Genomic DNA, 14,840 nt, shown 5'->3' on the forward strand with positions numbered 1-14,840 from the left:
CCGACAGCTCAGCACCAAAGCACATCTCGAGGTACCCCTTTTGCTGTTGGTCTGTTGCTCACTTCTAGTCCTTCGTTCGCATTTCTATCGGGTTGACAGGGCTAGCTCGTCACTATGCGTGGGTAAGATGGCCGAGTTCTGTTACCATGTTTCCCAGCTGACAGCTGTTCCTGTTTCGGTACAGCATTCGCCGCAACGCCCTCGAGAAGCTGGCTTCTCTCTCCGCCAGCTCGCCCGATGTCGAATCGCGCACCTCCGATTTCGAGCGACTCTACAAACTCTGCCCCGCTTCATCTGTGTCCAATGGCGTCCACGAAGACGAGTCTCCGGCATACAATGGCGCCTCCAAAGTGCCCATGGTACATCTTCTAAACAAAATTGTCTGGCAACCGCTCACAACCAACAGAGCTTACCAGAGCTTGAGACCCTTCTCGCGCTATGCAAGGCCGCCCCTCTGGTCACGGACAGCGTCACGGCGGAGCAGCTTTTGAACCAGCTCGCCCCCTATCTCCCCGAGTCGTTTGCTCAAGCCATCGCGCCTTCTCCTTTTCTCCGGGACCTTGATCCATCGCCATGGGAGATCCTTACCCGCCATTTGACCTTTGCAATCCTGTCGCTAGGAATACGACACAAGTCCTTGCGGGAAACTGTCGTCGCGACAACAAACAGCTTTGTAAAGGAATGGACCCGATCAGCAGCTACGTTGGCAGGGGAGCGATTAAAACTCGAAGACTCTGTAGACGAAGCCGCCGACGCCCAGCTCTCTCGGATCTTATCATTGGCCATGTCCATGGTTGGATTCCTCACCGCCGCCGCGGAGCGCTCATCCATGTGGAGTCCGGCTGAGATGGTCGCACTAATCGAGGCCATAAAAGATGCTCTCTCGGAACAACTTATGATTGCTCTCGAGGCGTCTGTATCCAGTGCACTGTATGGCAGTCATACGAAGCGAAGTCTCAGGGAATGGAGGCGTTATACCAAACACTACGCTGCCATGGGACGCCCGCTTGGCGCTATGCTCTTGCATCATTGCTTTATGCAGCTGGTCGCTTCTTGCACCGGCCACATCGCTGCTCCAGCGGACGATCAATCGCACAATTCGGTACTCGACCGCCTGCAAACAGCACAGGGTGTTGCTGAGAGGAATCTCGACGAGGACGCTGACACGTTCCTTTCCTTGGCCGCTGGCACAGCTGAAGATGAATTGGAGCGCATCAACGCCAACTCTGAGTACGTGAAGCGCATTGGGACGGTCTGGCAACAGCATCTCGCGCACGCGGTCATGGCTGATGCTCTCACTACGTATCTCTGCTGCGCCACGCTCAATGATGAGATCGCGGACCCAGACAAGTTGCTTGACTGGCTCGAGTCTACCATTACGGATGACATCCTGGTCGCTGATGAGATTCTCGCGTCAACCGTACTCAAGGCAATGTCCGTCCTGGGAAGGGCATCTCCTGACACTGCATCGCACCTTTGTCGTTCTCTGCCCCGCGTTATTGTCCAGGGAGGACTTAAAGAGGGCGTCTCTACAGTCGCTGCCGACTGTTTGGCAAGTGTTTTGATGATTCTGCCGCAAGATGCGGTGATTACTACTCTCTACAGTTTGGGCAACGTGTTGAGCAACAAGATTGACCGCGCAGCGCCAGGAGCCTCTCAGATGAACGGCACCAGCAAAGGCGGCGCCAACGGCAACATTCCGACACCCCACACTGGAGGTAGCCATATTTCCTTGGCACCAGCTGATGTGGACGAACCCACTCATGTCTATGCAACGGTCATACAAACGATCGTTGGCGTGGCTACTCGCTGTGAAGACCAGAAAATTTCCGAGCTCGCCCTCTCTATGCTTGTACAAAAGATCGGACGGGTCAGCGCATCTGTAGATGCAAAGATCATCACAGAAGGTGCTTTGCTTGGTGCTCAAGCTGGTGCAACCGAACTCCGGTCTCTTCTGAAGTTGTATACTAGACTGGCAAGAGACGGGATTGAAAAGGATAGTCACCATATTGTGGATGCTGTAAGTGCTTTACTCGTAACTTGTGATTGACTTACTAAAAGCCGTAGGTAATGAAAGGAAGGTGCCACCTTTCCAGGAAATTCAAGGTCGGCCAGCCGTTATTCAACGTATACTTGCAGTGCATGCTCGAAGACATCGTCAGTAAGGGCGACGCCCATGGTGCTATTGAAGGCACTCACCTGGCGGACACGGAAATTTCAGCACAAGAGATAGCCCAGTTGTTGGCACCTCTTGCGATCCTGACATCAGAAAATGCAAGCACTGCAGAGGACTACATTGAGGACGAAACCTTCATCAGCTTACAGCGCGATGCTTGGTTCAACGTCGCAGTACACGGATTCAGTTTGACATCGCCGCTGGGCAAGAGATACCTCAACGACCTCCGAATTCTGGCCCAGCACAGTCCTACTTTGATAACTGAGAATCGGACTGATCAGCTCGAGAGCGATGTCGAACTCAATACAGTCTTGCGCCGTGGCAAGAGTGGAGAGCACATCATTGAGCAGAAACGGCGACTCATGGAGCTTTTGCCCTCTTGCGAGGCTGACATCAAGTCTTTGAGCTATCCAGAGGTTGTGTTCTTGAACACTGTGCACTTGGTTGAGGGACTCCGTGCAAGCTCCGGGGACTGCACAAAGATTTTAAACTACTTTATCGATCCCAGGCTTCGTGGAAAGGAGATTGGCAATTGTATGGTTGCCATTGCGGAGGCTGGAGTCCGGTCCTATCTAACCAAAACGCTCTCTGGATCCTTCCAGGCCTTCTCCGCGCCATACGTTGCGCAACAGTTGGCGGTCGTCTTTACCGGCTGCTGTCACAGAATCCTACAGGCGCAAAAGGTTGCCATCCACTGCGCAGATATCATCATCCAACAAATTCCTTCTGCGCTTTGCCAAAGAACATCCCTCTTCGCTCTGTTGGAGCTTCTCACCATGATGTGGGCCAGTTGTCTGGAGCGCGAAATCGACGAATACGAATGGACTTCAACGTTCAAATCCCCCGTGGAAAACATCTCAATCGAGCTGTCGGACAACTACAGCTTCCGCCGCAACACGCTGGTCCAGCTTCAGAACAGAGCCCGCGTATGGGTCCTTAGCGTCATGGACATTGCGCCCCTAGACATCAAGGGCTTGCTTCAGACGTATCTTTCAGACTACGACGATGACGGGGCTTATGGGCATGTCTCGCTTGGGCGATCTTTTGCCCTGGAGATGGGCTCCGTCATCCCGTCCACTGACCAGCGCCTTGGAGCCATTGACCGCGAGAGGGAACTGAACATCAACACGGCTTCGGACTTTGTCGCTCAGTACACGAACCGCCAAGAATACCGGTACGTTGAGACCATCTCAGACCACAATGATGCTTGGATCCGGTTTGGAAACACTGCGGATCCCTTGATGCGCCGGGCAAACATGCATCGCGACAGCATGGAAGCAGCCCGCCTGGTGCTGGCTGACTTGGAACAACGAACCCTGGGCAACAAACACGTTTCCATCGTGGAACTTCGCGACGTTCTCCGAAGAGCTGCTGCATTGCTCTGCCGAAGCCCCAGAGATGAGTGCGCCGTTGCGCATCATGTGATTGGTGTTCCATTCGCGGTATTCAACAAGCAGTCCATCAAGCTCGGTATTTCGCTATGGATGAGCATCATCAAGGAAAACCCAAGAATGGAGTCTCGTATTCTGGTCGAGATTGCCGAAAACTTCGAAAAGACTGTCCGCAGGAGACTTGGAATGTTCAATGAGTCTTACGACCATGCGGACCCATTCTACCTCAAACAAGAATTCGCACCATCCGATCGTGCCGCGAACATGAAAAAGCAACAGCATGCCTACAACTTGATCGCCCCTCATTTCCGCCTGTTGCAGTTCCTCGAAAGTCATTTCAGCGCCACCCGTCTTGGGAGTCCACACGTCGAGAAGGTCTACCACCGCCTGGTTCACATTATCCTCTCTGCAATGAACCACACAACCAATCACCCGCTGAATCGCGAGGCTCATCTTCACGTTGTCCTCTTGGGTCTTCGGGTCCTGCAGTTCAGCACAGGGATGAGCATCGCTGCTCAGTGGCGCTTGAAGGACCGCGTCCTTTCTGCTGCATTGGCATGGTTCAAGCAGAGACCAAGATGGTCATTTGGTGGTAATCGTCTACAAATCAAGGCCGAGGGGCAAGTTTTGATAGACATCCACAATGCCCTTCAGAATGTTGCGGCGGTTGGCCTCAACAACAACGGATCGAGAAAGAGCCTACATGCCAAGCAAGAGTTGCTCCTTTTGCTTCTCGCAAGTGAGCATTACCGTCTGATGGTATGGCTGTTCCCGCTCGAAAACGATCGAAGGAGCCATTTGATGCCTGGACAGTCCAGCAAGCCCCCCACAGACGCCGTGCTTTCTGGACTGCTGAAGACGGCTTGGGCGGAACACCCGCACTTGGCAGTACAGCTAGCTGCGAGATACAACTCGCAGAGGCTAGCCAACGAGGTCAGGTGGCTGGTCTTGAACTTCCCTGAGAAGGTGCTTGACGAACCTGCTGCCCTCGAGATAATGCTCGGTCGTGCTCTTCCGGACGACATTTCGTTCCAGCTCAAGTATCTGATGTACTGGGTTCCGGTGAACCCCATTACGGCCGTCACATACTTCTTGCCTGCATATGGCAACCACCCCTTCATCATCCAGTATGCCATGAGAGCCCTGGAAAGCCATCCTACCGACGTGACGTTTTTCTACGTACCGCAGATCGTCCAGACCTTGCGGTATGACGTGCTTGGATATGTTGAGCGCTACATCATTGAGACTGCCAAGTTCTCTCAACTGTTCGCTCACCAGATCATATGGAACATGAAGGCAAATGCCTACAAGGACGAAGATGCTACGATTGTAAGTCTTACATGCAAGCGAACACAATAAACGGCTAACCTTTTGAAGCCTGATCCTGTCAAGCCCACTCTGGACAAGGTTATGGAGAGCCTTGAAAACAGCTTCAGTCCAAAAGATCGTGAATTCTACGATCGCGAATTCTCCTTCTTCAACGAGGTCACAGACATCTCGGGTAAACTCAAACCTTTCATCAAGAAGTCCAAGCCGGAGAAAAAGCAAAAGATTGAAGAGGAACTCCGCAAGATCAAGGTGGAAGTCGGCGTCTACCTACCGAGTAACCCAGATGGTGTGGTGATTGGCATCGACCGAAAGTCTGGAAAGCCTTTGCAGAGTCACGCGAAAGCCCCTTACATGGCCACATTCCGCATTCGCAAGGACAAGGACAGCAACAACGAATCCAACGACGACCGCGCCGAAGATGTCACGGAGGGCAAGGAAGACTCGTACGAAGTCTGGCAATCGGCCATCTTCAAGGTCGGAGACGACTGCCGCCAGGATGTCTTGGCTCTGCAAATGATTGCCGCCTTCCGTGGTATATTCAACGACGTTGGCTTGGACGTTTTTGTTTATCCTTACCGGGTCACTGCCACAGCTCCAGGTTGCGGTGTCATTGACGTTCTCCCCAACTCGATTTCGCGCGACTTGCTGGGCCGTGAAGCTGTCAATGGCCTGTACGACTACTTCGTCTCCAAGTATGGCGGCGAAGACTCGATCCGGTTCCAGGAGGCTCGCAACAACTTTGTCAAGAGTATGGCGGCCTACAGCATCATCTCATACCTTCTTCAATTCAAGGATCGCCACAACGGAAATATCATGATCGATGACTCGGGTCACATCCTCCACATCGACTTTGGCTTCTGTTTCGACATTGCCCCAGGTGGCATCAAGTTCGAGCGTGCTCCCTTCAAGCTGACGCAGGAAATGGTTGCTGTCATGGGTGGCTCTACCGATTCGCAACCATATCACTGGTTTGAAGAGCTCTGCATTAAGGCATTCTTGGCTGCCCGCCAACATTGCGAGCACCTGGCCCACATTGTCATTGCCATGCTGGACTCCGGCTTGCCCTGCTTCAAGCCTGAGACGGTGCAGCACTTCCGCGAGAGATTTGTTTTGGACAAGACAGAGAGGGAGGCCGCTGACTTTATGCGCTTCTTGATCAGGAAGAGTTACAACAGTTTGAGTACAGGGCAGTATGACCGCTTCCAGCTGTTGACCAACGGCATTCCGTTCTAGTCTGGGACGCTGGGACAGCCTTTTTTCACGGGTCTGCTGGCCCTTCTCTTGTTCCTCCCGCTGTACAGATTATAATGATACATTTTATCCCCAATCGTCTGGTCTGGTGAAGTTGCTGTGCCTTCCACCGTTCCTGCAGAGAAGCGTGGCCCTTGGGATGAGGCCATGCTGGTGGGCCGTGACGCTGCGCGTTTGGGCCAATCACGATCCAGGATCCCGATGACGACATCCGATGCCGGACATCCGAGCAGCACACCGGTAGGTCCTAACTACTACCTATCGACAGGTGTTTAAATAAAACTTTCCGGCTTTGCCTTTTGCAGCTCATTCACGCCTACAACAGTCCTCAGCGATTCCAAAAGCTTTGCTGTGGAACGGCAACCATCCAGAAGCTTCGCATTCATCACCTCGCACAGCCACATCTCTGGCACCAGGAATCGATTTATCAATACCACCACTCCACATCTTGATAAAGAGCTTGGAAACAAATTTGCAACTCAAGATGGCCAATGCGAAAATTAGCCCGATTCACGACACGACAACGCCTCAAAAAGACCCAACATTCCGCGTTTACACCTCATCTCAAGCAGCGACGTACGCCCAAAACCGTGGGGCATATCCCAAAGAGCTCTATGAGTTCATCCTCAGCCGCCATGCCGAGACAGGGGGTCAATTCACCCAACTCCTCGACGTCGGCTGCGGGCCAGGCAACGCCATCCGAGATCTTGCGCCACATTTCGACGCCGCAACTGGCTGCGACCCTGGCCACGAGATGATCGTCACAGCAGCGCAACTGGGGGGCACGACGCGGTCCGGAGCCGCCATCAGCTGGCGCGTCAGTTCGGCAGAGGAGCTGAGCCAGGCATCCGGGCTCGCTGAAGCTTCGGTCGACTTGCTCACCGCGGCCACAGCGGCGCACTGGTTCGACATGGCGCCGTTCTGGAAGGAGGCCGCGGCGCTCGTCAAGCCGGGCGGCAGCGTCGCGCTGTTTGCGAAGACGCGCATGTACAGCCATCCCGAGAATCCAGCGCACGAGGCTGTACAGAAGGCCCTGGATGACTACGAGAAGGATGTCATTGGTCCACACATGATGCCAGGGAACTGGGTGCTGCGTCGCTTCTTTGCCGATTTGGAGTTGCCATGGCAGACGGATCCCTCGCAGACGGCCTTTGATGAGGGCAGGTTTGAGCGCTACAAGTGGAATGATTACAGCTTGGATGGTCCCGATGGCAAGGACTTTTTCGGTGGCAGTCAGGTTGTGCCTCTGGAGAGGCTGTACGATTTGCTGTCGACAGCAGCCCCGGCAACTAGGTGGCGCGAGGCGCATCCCGAAGATACAGAGACGGAGAGGGACTGTGTTCGGGCATTGATGACGAGGCTGAAAGAGGTCTCTGGCAAGGATGAGTTGAGGCTGACGCAAGGCCTCGCATTCCTGCTCTTCAAGAGGGCTGCTTATTGAGAATAAGTGGGGTCGTGAGAGGCTAAAAATGTCGTCTTGCAGCATCGTCAATGATCGAAACGCTCAAAAGTTAGCGAATAGCAGATCTGTACTTGTCGCAACTTCAAAGTCGGTCACGACGTCCTAACATAGGGAATCCATGAATGCTTGCACGCCATTCGACTCCAAATCATGCCAGGTTGAACAGAGGATTCCGAACCACGCACACCGGCAGAAATAACCCGATGCGCATCCTCAAGTCAAGACCGTCAGCATGCAGAAGACCAGTAAGCCACCGACATGGATCCGTGCGACGTGTCATAGATCTAGCCAGCTAATAGATATATAGAGGACCGAACCAGCCTTGGGAGACGTCTGTCTGATTCATGTGATTGTGTTCGAGCTTCTCTAGCTGACCTAAGGTGTTGACGATTCTGTGCAGTACTTGGTTGCTTATGACTGATGGAACTTTTACTTACTATCACCATTTCTGTGTGTCTCCTGTTCAGCCCTTGCACTGGCAAAGCAGCCATTCAGAAAAATGGTTGAACCATTTTCAGCCCGTTTGAAGCCGGAAGATGGGGATAGTATAGATACAGAACTAGGCGCTGATGAGCCCGGGCACACTCCCAGAATCCCCTTGAGAAACATGTATAGAGAAGACCGTATGTTCAAGTCTCCAGCTATATACCCAGCGGCTGACCTGGATCAGTCTACATGGTTATACCCGAGGGCCTCAGAGAGTCGTTTTTCTGTGTTGGAAAGGTTTGGTCCAGATCTCGATTCTTAGAGGTATTGCCATTTCTGACGACCACAGATCATTCAGTCCAAGCTACTGCCGGAAGAAAGAGACAACTCGTCGAGAAGGATGCTTGGAAATACATCAAAGGAGTCTCACAGCAATTTCCGGCGGGGCGTCATCATATCGCGCGACGATGAAAAATTCAAGTGCCTGTAGGTTGGCGTTATCTGCGACAGATTAACAAACTGACGGTTGTCAGGCCGATCAAAACTTACGGAGGCCAAGGAACATTGCGTCCAGATGTTCTCTTCCGCCAGGGAAAACACGCCATGGTCTATACTTCTCGACAACCACCGCCCCCCATTCCAGGAGAACATAATCTGAGGGCCGCGATTCGAGCCATATCTTTCCACCCGAGCGACAAAATACCCTTAACGGCCCGCGTGGATTACAGTAGAGAATTCTTCGTGCCATACGATCGCCTTGTACGACAAATTGCTCAAATTGCAGAGGACAGCTTGACCACCCTCCGCCTGGACTATGCAAGTGTTGCAAATGATGGAAGAGGTGTCTCTGAGGACGCCAGGACTTGGGGTATCCGCTCCATTGGCCCCACTGAATCTCGTTCCATGCCGTCTGGATCGACCCAGGCTACATCAGTGGTTGGACACAGCCGGTCTGGAAACATTTCTTCTCAGCGCTTCGCTTTTCCATCTGCATCTCAGATACCGAAAGATCACTCTGGAGGTTCTCAGCAAACAACGAACTTGAGACATTCCGAGGTTGAAGAGGACGCTGGTACAAAATACATACAGAACATCGTGGACTCAGGCGATATTAAAGCCTTGAAGCGTTTGATCGAGAAGTCTCCCGAGACATGGAAGAACTCAAACTTCGCCTGGATCGAAGAAATGCTGCAGATGGGATATGAAGCTGAAGAAGTTGCAGAATTGCTACTTGAGAAGGCTCGCGACTCACCATGGATCTACTTCCAACAACAGGAGGACATGACTGCCAATCCCAAAGAAGGCTGGCATATGCATTCCTGTCCCCACGCAAATTTTACCAATGCCTCTGATGAAACAGCGCTTTCCGACGAAACCGACGATTTATCGAGAGCTCCGAGTATTGCTTCAAGCACTAAGAGCTCTGAAGTCTTGAGCCTTGTCGAAAAGCTCTGTGGCCTTGGGGGAGTTTCTCCTTGCTCACGGAATGCCGATGATTGGTCTGGACAGGCATCGCTCGATCTTGACAGACAAGAGGTTAGTCTCACCATTCATCCGACCTTGGAAAATTTGCACAAAGTCATACGCAACTTGTGTTGCGCTGCCAGTCTTCTACAGGAAGCTGGCCTTTGTTGTGACAGTTTCACAACCCTACTACTCCTTCCGGGAAGCAACCGCGTCAAAATGGTCCGGACTCCATTTACAATCCTGGTGGAAATGTGCAACACAATTTCAGTACTTGAAAAGGGCATGAGAGAAATGCAAGAGACGGCGGACCGCAATCTGCCAGCTCAGCATTCTGTCAACACTCCCTCCACATTTGACGAGGTCTCAGCTCTTCACCAGTGTTGCATAACCGTACAGATGCTGGCCATTGGACTTTTGTCCTACACGCAGGCTCACATCACACCTCTCAGGCCTTCCTTTTTGGACACAGATATCCAAAGTGTTCGGTTACTTGGACACCAGGAACTCGGCAGCACCCCCAAAGTTATAGCGGAACCAATCAGATTGTCGTGCATATCCGATATGCTCCAGGGACATGTGCTAGTTCTTCGGTCTGTGGAAATGGAAGCGCCAACGTCAAGACCACATTTATTGGGACTTCCAGAAGACATCCTGAGCACCTGGGGTCCCGGTTGCTACTTAACCGTGCCTGGAAGGGAGGTTGAAGAAGAACTGTATGCCATGCGCATTAAAGGTGGCACCATAATGGCATCGGACGGAGATGAAAGCCTCTTCCATTGGTATCCGACCATTTGTCTTCAAATCTCTGATCGAAGATTCCACAAAGGCCAAGAAATCACCATTGGAGCGAGAAGTGGATCACTGACCACTATCAAAGAAAATTGTCCCAAGATTGAAAGAGAGATGTTCGACCAGTGCAACGAAATTTTCAATCACTTCGGGACCGAGCCTAGTCACCTGGAGCTCATTGAACACCAAGCAATGGTTCAGATTACAGCGCCGCAAACGAACTTCCAGTATGGTCAGGTGTATCGCCCAATACCTGCTACAACAATCAAAGAGGCAGAACTCGCTAGAATCAAACCAAGTTATCCGTTTCTGGAATCTTTTTGGGGTCTGCAAGTCAGCTTTTGCACCGGCGTTGCTAAGAGAGTCCGCATGCGAGAGCTCATCGCTGATCTGCTTTCAGCTTATGTGGCAAGAGCAATGCCAAGTCCATGGTGGTTCGATGCTGAAAAAGCCAGCATCATCGAGGCCTTTCGGGATTCCGATAACACCATTCACTTGAAGCAGTGGCTGGAGGAAAACCCCCAAGATCGTCAAGAATTTCTTTGGAGCGCTATCAGAGGAATTGTCGACCTTCTCAAAATCACAGGAATTGCCAAAGACGGCTCCCTATCGATTGCGTGGGTCCTTCCGGATCCGGAACGGGAAGCTCAGTGCTTGAGGATCGAATGTGAGCGCGAGAGTTACTGGGCAAAGGTGTTGACCGATTCGAGATACTGCGCAACTTTTGCTTACCTCACCTCGAACTGTCTCGAGACAGATCAAATCAAGTGCACGGGACCAACGCCTTCTTGGCCGTTGACGACTCCAGTCCTCAGCACTGCGGTTTCCCTGCATCAGACGGAGAAAAGAGCAGTGCCCATCAACAGGCTGGAATTCCAGAAAGATGACTTGTATTTCATCGGGAAGTCTAAGCTTCGTCTTCAAGTCAAGGTGGAGAAAATGCCCGAGGATGACAGCACAAGGCTTGTACTGCTGCGAACTATGCCTTGGACGATACCATCAGAGATGTCGCGTCGAATGAGATCGAACGGCCCCAAGAGGCTTCGTGAGAAGACAGATGGCAGAGCCCCAGCGCATCCAGTGCTCACATTGGCGGAAAACCATCACTTCGGCCTCACCCATTTTAGATTTACGCACGCCTCCTCTTCTGACGTCGCCGTGGCGACTGTTCCCGCGTACCAGTCACGTAGCTAAACGGCGAATCCGTGTCCCTCGAAGACTACGGGCTCTAAAGATGAGTGCGCAACAAACTCTTGCTTTCTGGCAGTGAAGGATGACCTCAGTGGATTTCCCCAACTCGGAGTGCTGCACAGACACGCCTTTCCAATTTCAGACCCTGTAGCAAGAGAAGCCACATCGGCCACAGAATCTGCCACAGCGACTAGAAATGCTTTGGGACGCTTCAAAACGAGAGATCTGTAAATGTTAATTAGAAAGAGGACTCCCATCTACAAGTTGTGCAGTGCTGCTTCATGCTCACCAAACCCTCCGATCTGACTGCACAAACTGACTTTGCGATAACTACCGTACCATCCACAATCTGTCGTCAGTGCTCAGAATCAAAATGGAAAGAAGAAGCGAGATCGCGCCGATTGCATGGGTTGAAGAATGATTTCATCGCTTCTTCCAAAAGAATGGTTGAGATCCACATGTCTGCAGCCAATCTTCGATACACAGGGCAGATTGAAGATCTGGAACTTTTCGGGCCCTGTGCCAATATTCGGCGCGCAACGCCAGGGTCGCCACGTTTTCCACCCCAGCTCACATCCAGGGCTTGCTCCAACCAAGCAGGAGCAGCACGCGTCGGCCAAGTTTCAGCGCCTCGCCAAACCATGGTTCGCGCAATCGGCATTCCCACGAGCTGAGGTAGAACCCTGGGGCCCAGGGAGAGCCGCACCAGTATTGGAGGAAGAAACAAAAATGAAATAATACGGCGCGCCAGTCCTGGCCAGGATAAAACGCCAGCTACTGTGTGTGCCCTGACAGAAGAAGTAAAAAAACAAAAATACCATCAATCCAGGGTCGAAGAGGCGGCGCGTGGTCGTGATGTGACATGGGGTCAATGTATGCCCAGCCAGCCAGACAAAGCAAGCACGTCTGCGACCTTCGTCACGTCAATCGTGCGCAAGCGACGGTCCGACGTCCCTGGGCAGACATATCGTTGTCTCGTTTCTCTCTCCCGCCTTGGACTCGGGACGAAAAGAAAAAGCATGCGGCGACTCTTGCGGGGCCCCCTGGACTGACGTCTGCAGAAATATGCCACGCGGCTTGCGTCCCAGCATTACTAGATTTTCTTATTCGTCGCCCAATGTTGGTTTTGCGATTTTTGGGATCCCCGGAGTCCTCCTGCTTCGCTGGCAATTGCGAAGTGCGCTCGCTTCTCTTCCATGAGGCAATCCCTGCCTCCGCTCCTCGTCAGTCAGCCATGGCAGTTGACGTGCGTCACTGCGCCACCACCCGGCCGTTTTGCTGACTTTGCGGATATGCCTTCCTAGAGGAGGAGGATTTGGATTCAATCCGAAATGTAAACTGGCGCGTGGCTATGCAATAGCGCCAGCGCCATCGCGTTTCCTCGACGTGTCTTGCTTCGCGTTGCATTTGCGCTTCTGGCCCTCCCACAGCCTGACATCCAGGCGGGATGGATGGATGGATGATGCGTGTAATCCAGATGCTTGGTAAGCTTGGCCCAGCCGACGAATGAGCGTTTATCCTGCACAGCCACAGGTCAGCATCCAGTTTCCTATACCGGCATTGGCGCGTGTCCGACCAGCCTGCACCAATTCAGGCAGGTGAGGAAGCTGGAAAAGAAACGTGTCTCGCATGTGTCGGGGACGGCGCGTCGAATTCTGTTTTCAAAGCCAAAAAAAAGCTAAACGTCGTCAAGGCAGCAAAATTGAGAAGCTGTGTGAGTTGCTGAACGGGGGAAGGGTTGCGAACGCTTGCTGCATGACACACTTGCCAATATCAGATCGACGGCTCTTCCTGACCACCACTTGCACCCACTTCAACACACTGGCGCCGCATGAGCCAGCCCTTCAATAACAGCAGCTATAACCATTCGTGCCCACTCTCCGCGCACGAATCTTAAACTTTTTCAGAGCAGTTCGCGACCCCACGGCGTCGACCACTCGCAATCCACGGGGCCACATAGACTCACCCCTTCAAACCCTTGCCACCACGACGCGTTCCTTTTTTTTTTTTTTTTCACTCGCGCAGGCCTCGTCTCGACGACCACCACCCAAAAAGCATCCGCCTCGAGCCGAGACCGACTGGTCTCGCCTCGCCCCTCTTCCAACTCTAAAACTTGGTTATCAGATTGGCACCCACGTTTCCCGAGCACACACACTCCCTGAATCTCCACGGGCGCCCGCGCCGCCCTCTCGGCCCCAGGCGATCGGGTCGCCGCGCCTTGCGCGCACGCACGCGCCCGCCCCCGTTGTCGACCACCCACCATGAAGAGCCTGAGCTGGGCTGGGATGGCCTGCTGCAGCAGAATTCCCATGGTCGGCCGTTCTGGCAAACTCATCCCGCCCGTGGGTGGTGTATGTGATGATGATGCTAAGCCATGCTTTTCCCCACAATCCAAACGCATTCTACCGCGCCCGCCCTTCCCCCCCGTTGCCCACACGTGCGGTTCCCTCGATTTTGTGCAGGGCACCCGGCTGGGGTCGGTTGGGAGTGGAGTGTTTGTGTGTAAGATAACATTTAATACATCCACCCCTCCACCGCCACGATACTCCTGCATGGGCGTGGGCGTTGGCGTGGGCATGGGCGTGGGCGGCACAGCTAGCGAGGCGCGCGATCTGTAACGTCATGCCATCGAGCAATGGTAAGCGGGTCCGCGGAGTTTCTTTTTCTCGCTTGCTCTTTTCCTGTTTTGCTTTTTTCTCCATCTCTCTCCAGACACGTCGCTACCATTGCTACATTTGCCGTAGGTTTGCTAGTCAGCCCAGCGCTGCGTTGTGTTGCAACTCGGTGCTCGATTTAGGGGACGTGGTTCGTTCATCTTCAGCTGACCGCTCCTGGCCGCCGCCTGGAGATCTTCCGGGAACGTGTCAGCGTCCGCGTTCGCTGTCGCGTGGCAAGGCCGTGCCTTGGCGATGCCATCTATATCCGTGCGCGACGGGATTCTCTCTTCATGATCTAATCCTGTCCATTTTTCGCCCTTCACCATCTTCTTTGGCGAACATCGGCGTTGATGTGCGGTTTGACTGTTCTCCGGCTGGCGCGCGCAGCTCGCAAGTCGTTGTCGCTTGTCGTCGAAGCGGAGCTGGAACCGGGCCACGCGAGATTGGCATGCGAGAAAAGACTGGGGCGCTTTTTGGGGAGCTTTGATGCTGCGGCAGCGCGGTTGGCTCCCGGTCGGGCAGCGTGTGAAACATGGGGGGAACGAACGCTGCAGGGGATGGGTGGCCGGCATGAATCCTTGGTTGAGAAAAAGAAATACAGCCGGGTAATCTGCGGGACGATCTGGATCGTTGATCCCTTGCTGTCTCGCGTATCTGGTATGATTTTTTTTAAGCGCCTTCGATGTGCTGGAGTGCACATG

At 53.2% G+C, this 14,840-nt stretch overlaps 3 protein-coding genes across 3 annotated transcripts; all 3 read left to right on the top strand.

Moving 5' to 3' along the window:
• The first annotated feature begins 7 nt into the window (after positions 1 to 7).
• Positions 8 to 6,224, top strand: J3D65DRAFT_614239 (uncharacterized protein). Its single transcript, XM_066799186.1, has 5 exons — positions 8 to 122; positions 185 to 359; positions 407 to 2,020; positions 2,068 to 4,896; positions 4,945 to 6,224. The coding sequence occupies exons 1-5, from the start codon at positions 115 to 117 to the stop codon at positions 6,127 to 6,129; spliced, it is 5,811 nt and encodes a 1,936-aa protein (XP_066658859.1). The 5' UTR covers positions 8 to 114; the 3' UTR covers positions 6,130 to 6,224.
• On the top strand, positions 6,225 to 7,956 carry J3D65DRAFT_674404 (S-adenosyl-L-methionine-dependent methyltransferase). Its single transcript, XM_066803549.1, has 2 exons — positions 6,225 to 7,854; positions 7,917 to 7,956. Exon 1 carries the CDS (start codon positions 6,632 to 6,634, stop codon positions 7,586 to 7,588), a length of 957 nt encoding a protein of 318 aa, XP_066658860.1. The 5' UTR covers positions 6,225 to 6,631; the 3' UTR covers positions 7,589 to 7,854; positions 7,917 to 7,956.
• Positions 7,957 to 8,268: 312 nt separating this feature from the next.
• J3D65DRAFT_220705 (uncharacterized protein) lies at positions 8,269 to 11,624 on the top strand. Its single transcript, XM_066794585.1, has 2 exons — positions 8,269 to 8,521; positions 8,569 to 11,624. The coding sequence occupies exons 1-2, from the start codon at positions 8,436 to 8,438 to the stop codon at positions 11,483 to 11,485; spliced, it is 3,003 nt and encodes a 1,000-aa protein (XP_066658861.1). The 5' UTR covers positions 8,269 to 8,435; the 3' UTR covers positions 11,486 to 11,624.
• The last annotated feature ends 3,216 nt before the right edge of the window (positions 11,625 to 14,840 follow it).

Source organism: Phyllosticta citribraziliensis (genome assembly GCF_038025025.1).
Source record: "Phyllosticta citribraziliensis strain CPC 17464 chromosome Unknown J3D65scaffold_2, whole genome shotgun sequence".
Taxonomy (NCBI): Eukaryota; Fungi; Ascomycota; class Dothideomycetes; order Botryosphaeriales; family Phyllostictaceae; genus Phyllosticta; species Phyllosticta citribraziliensis.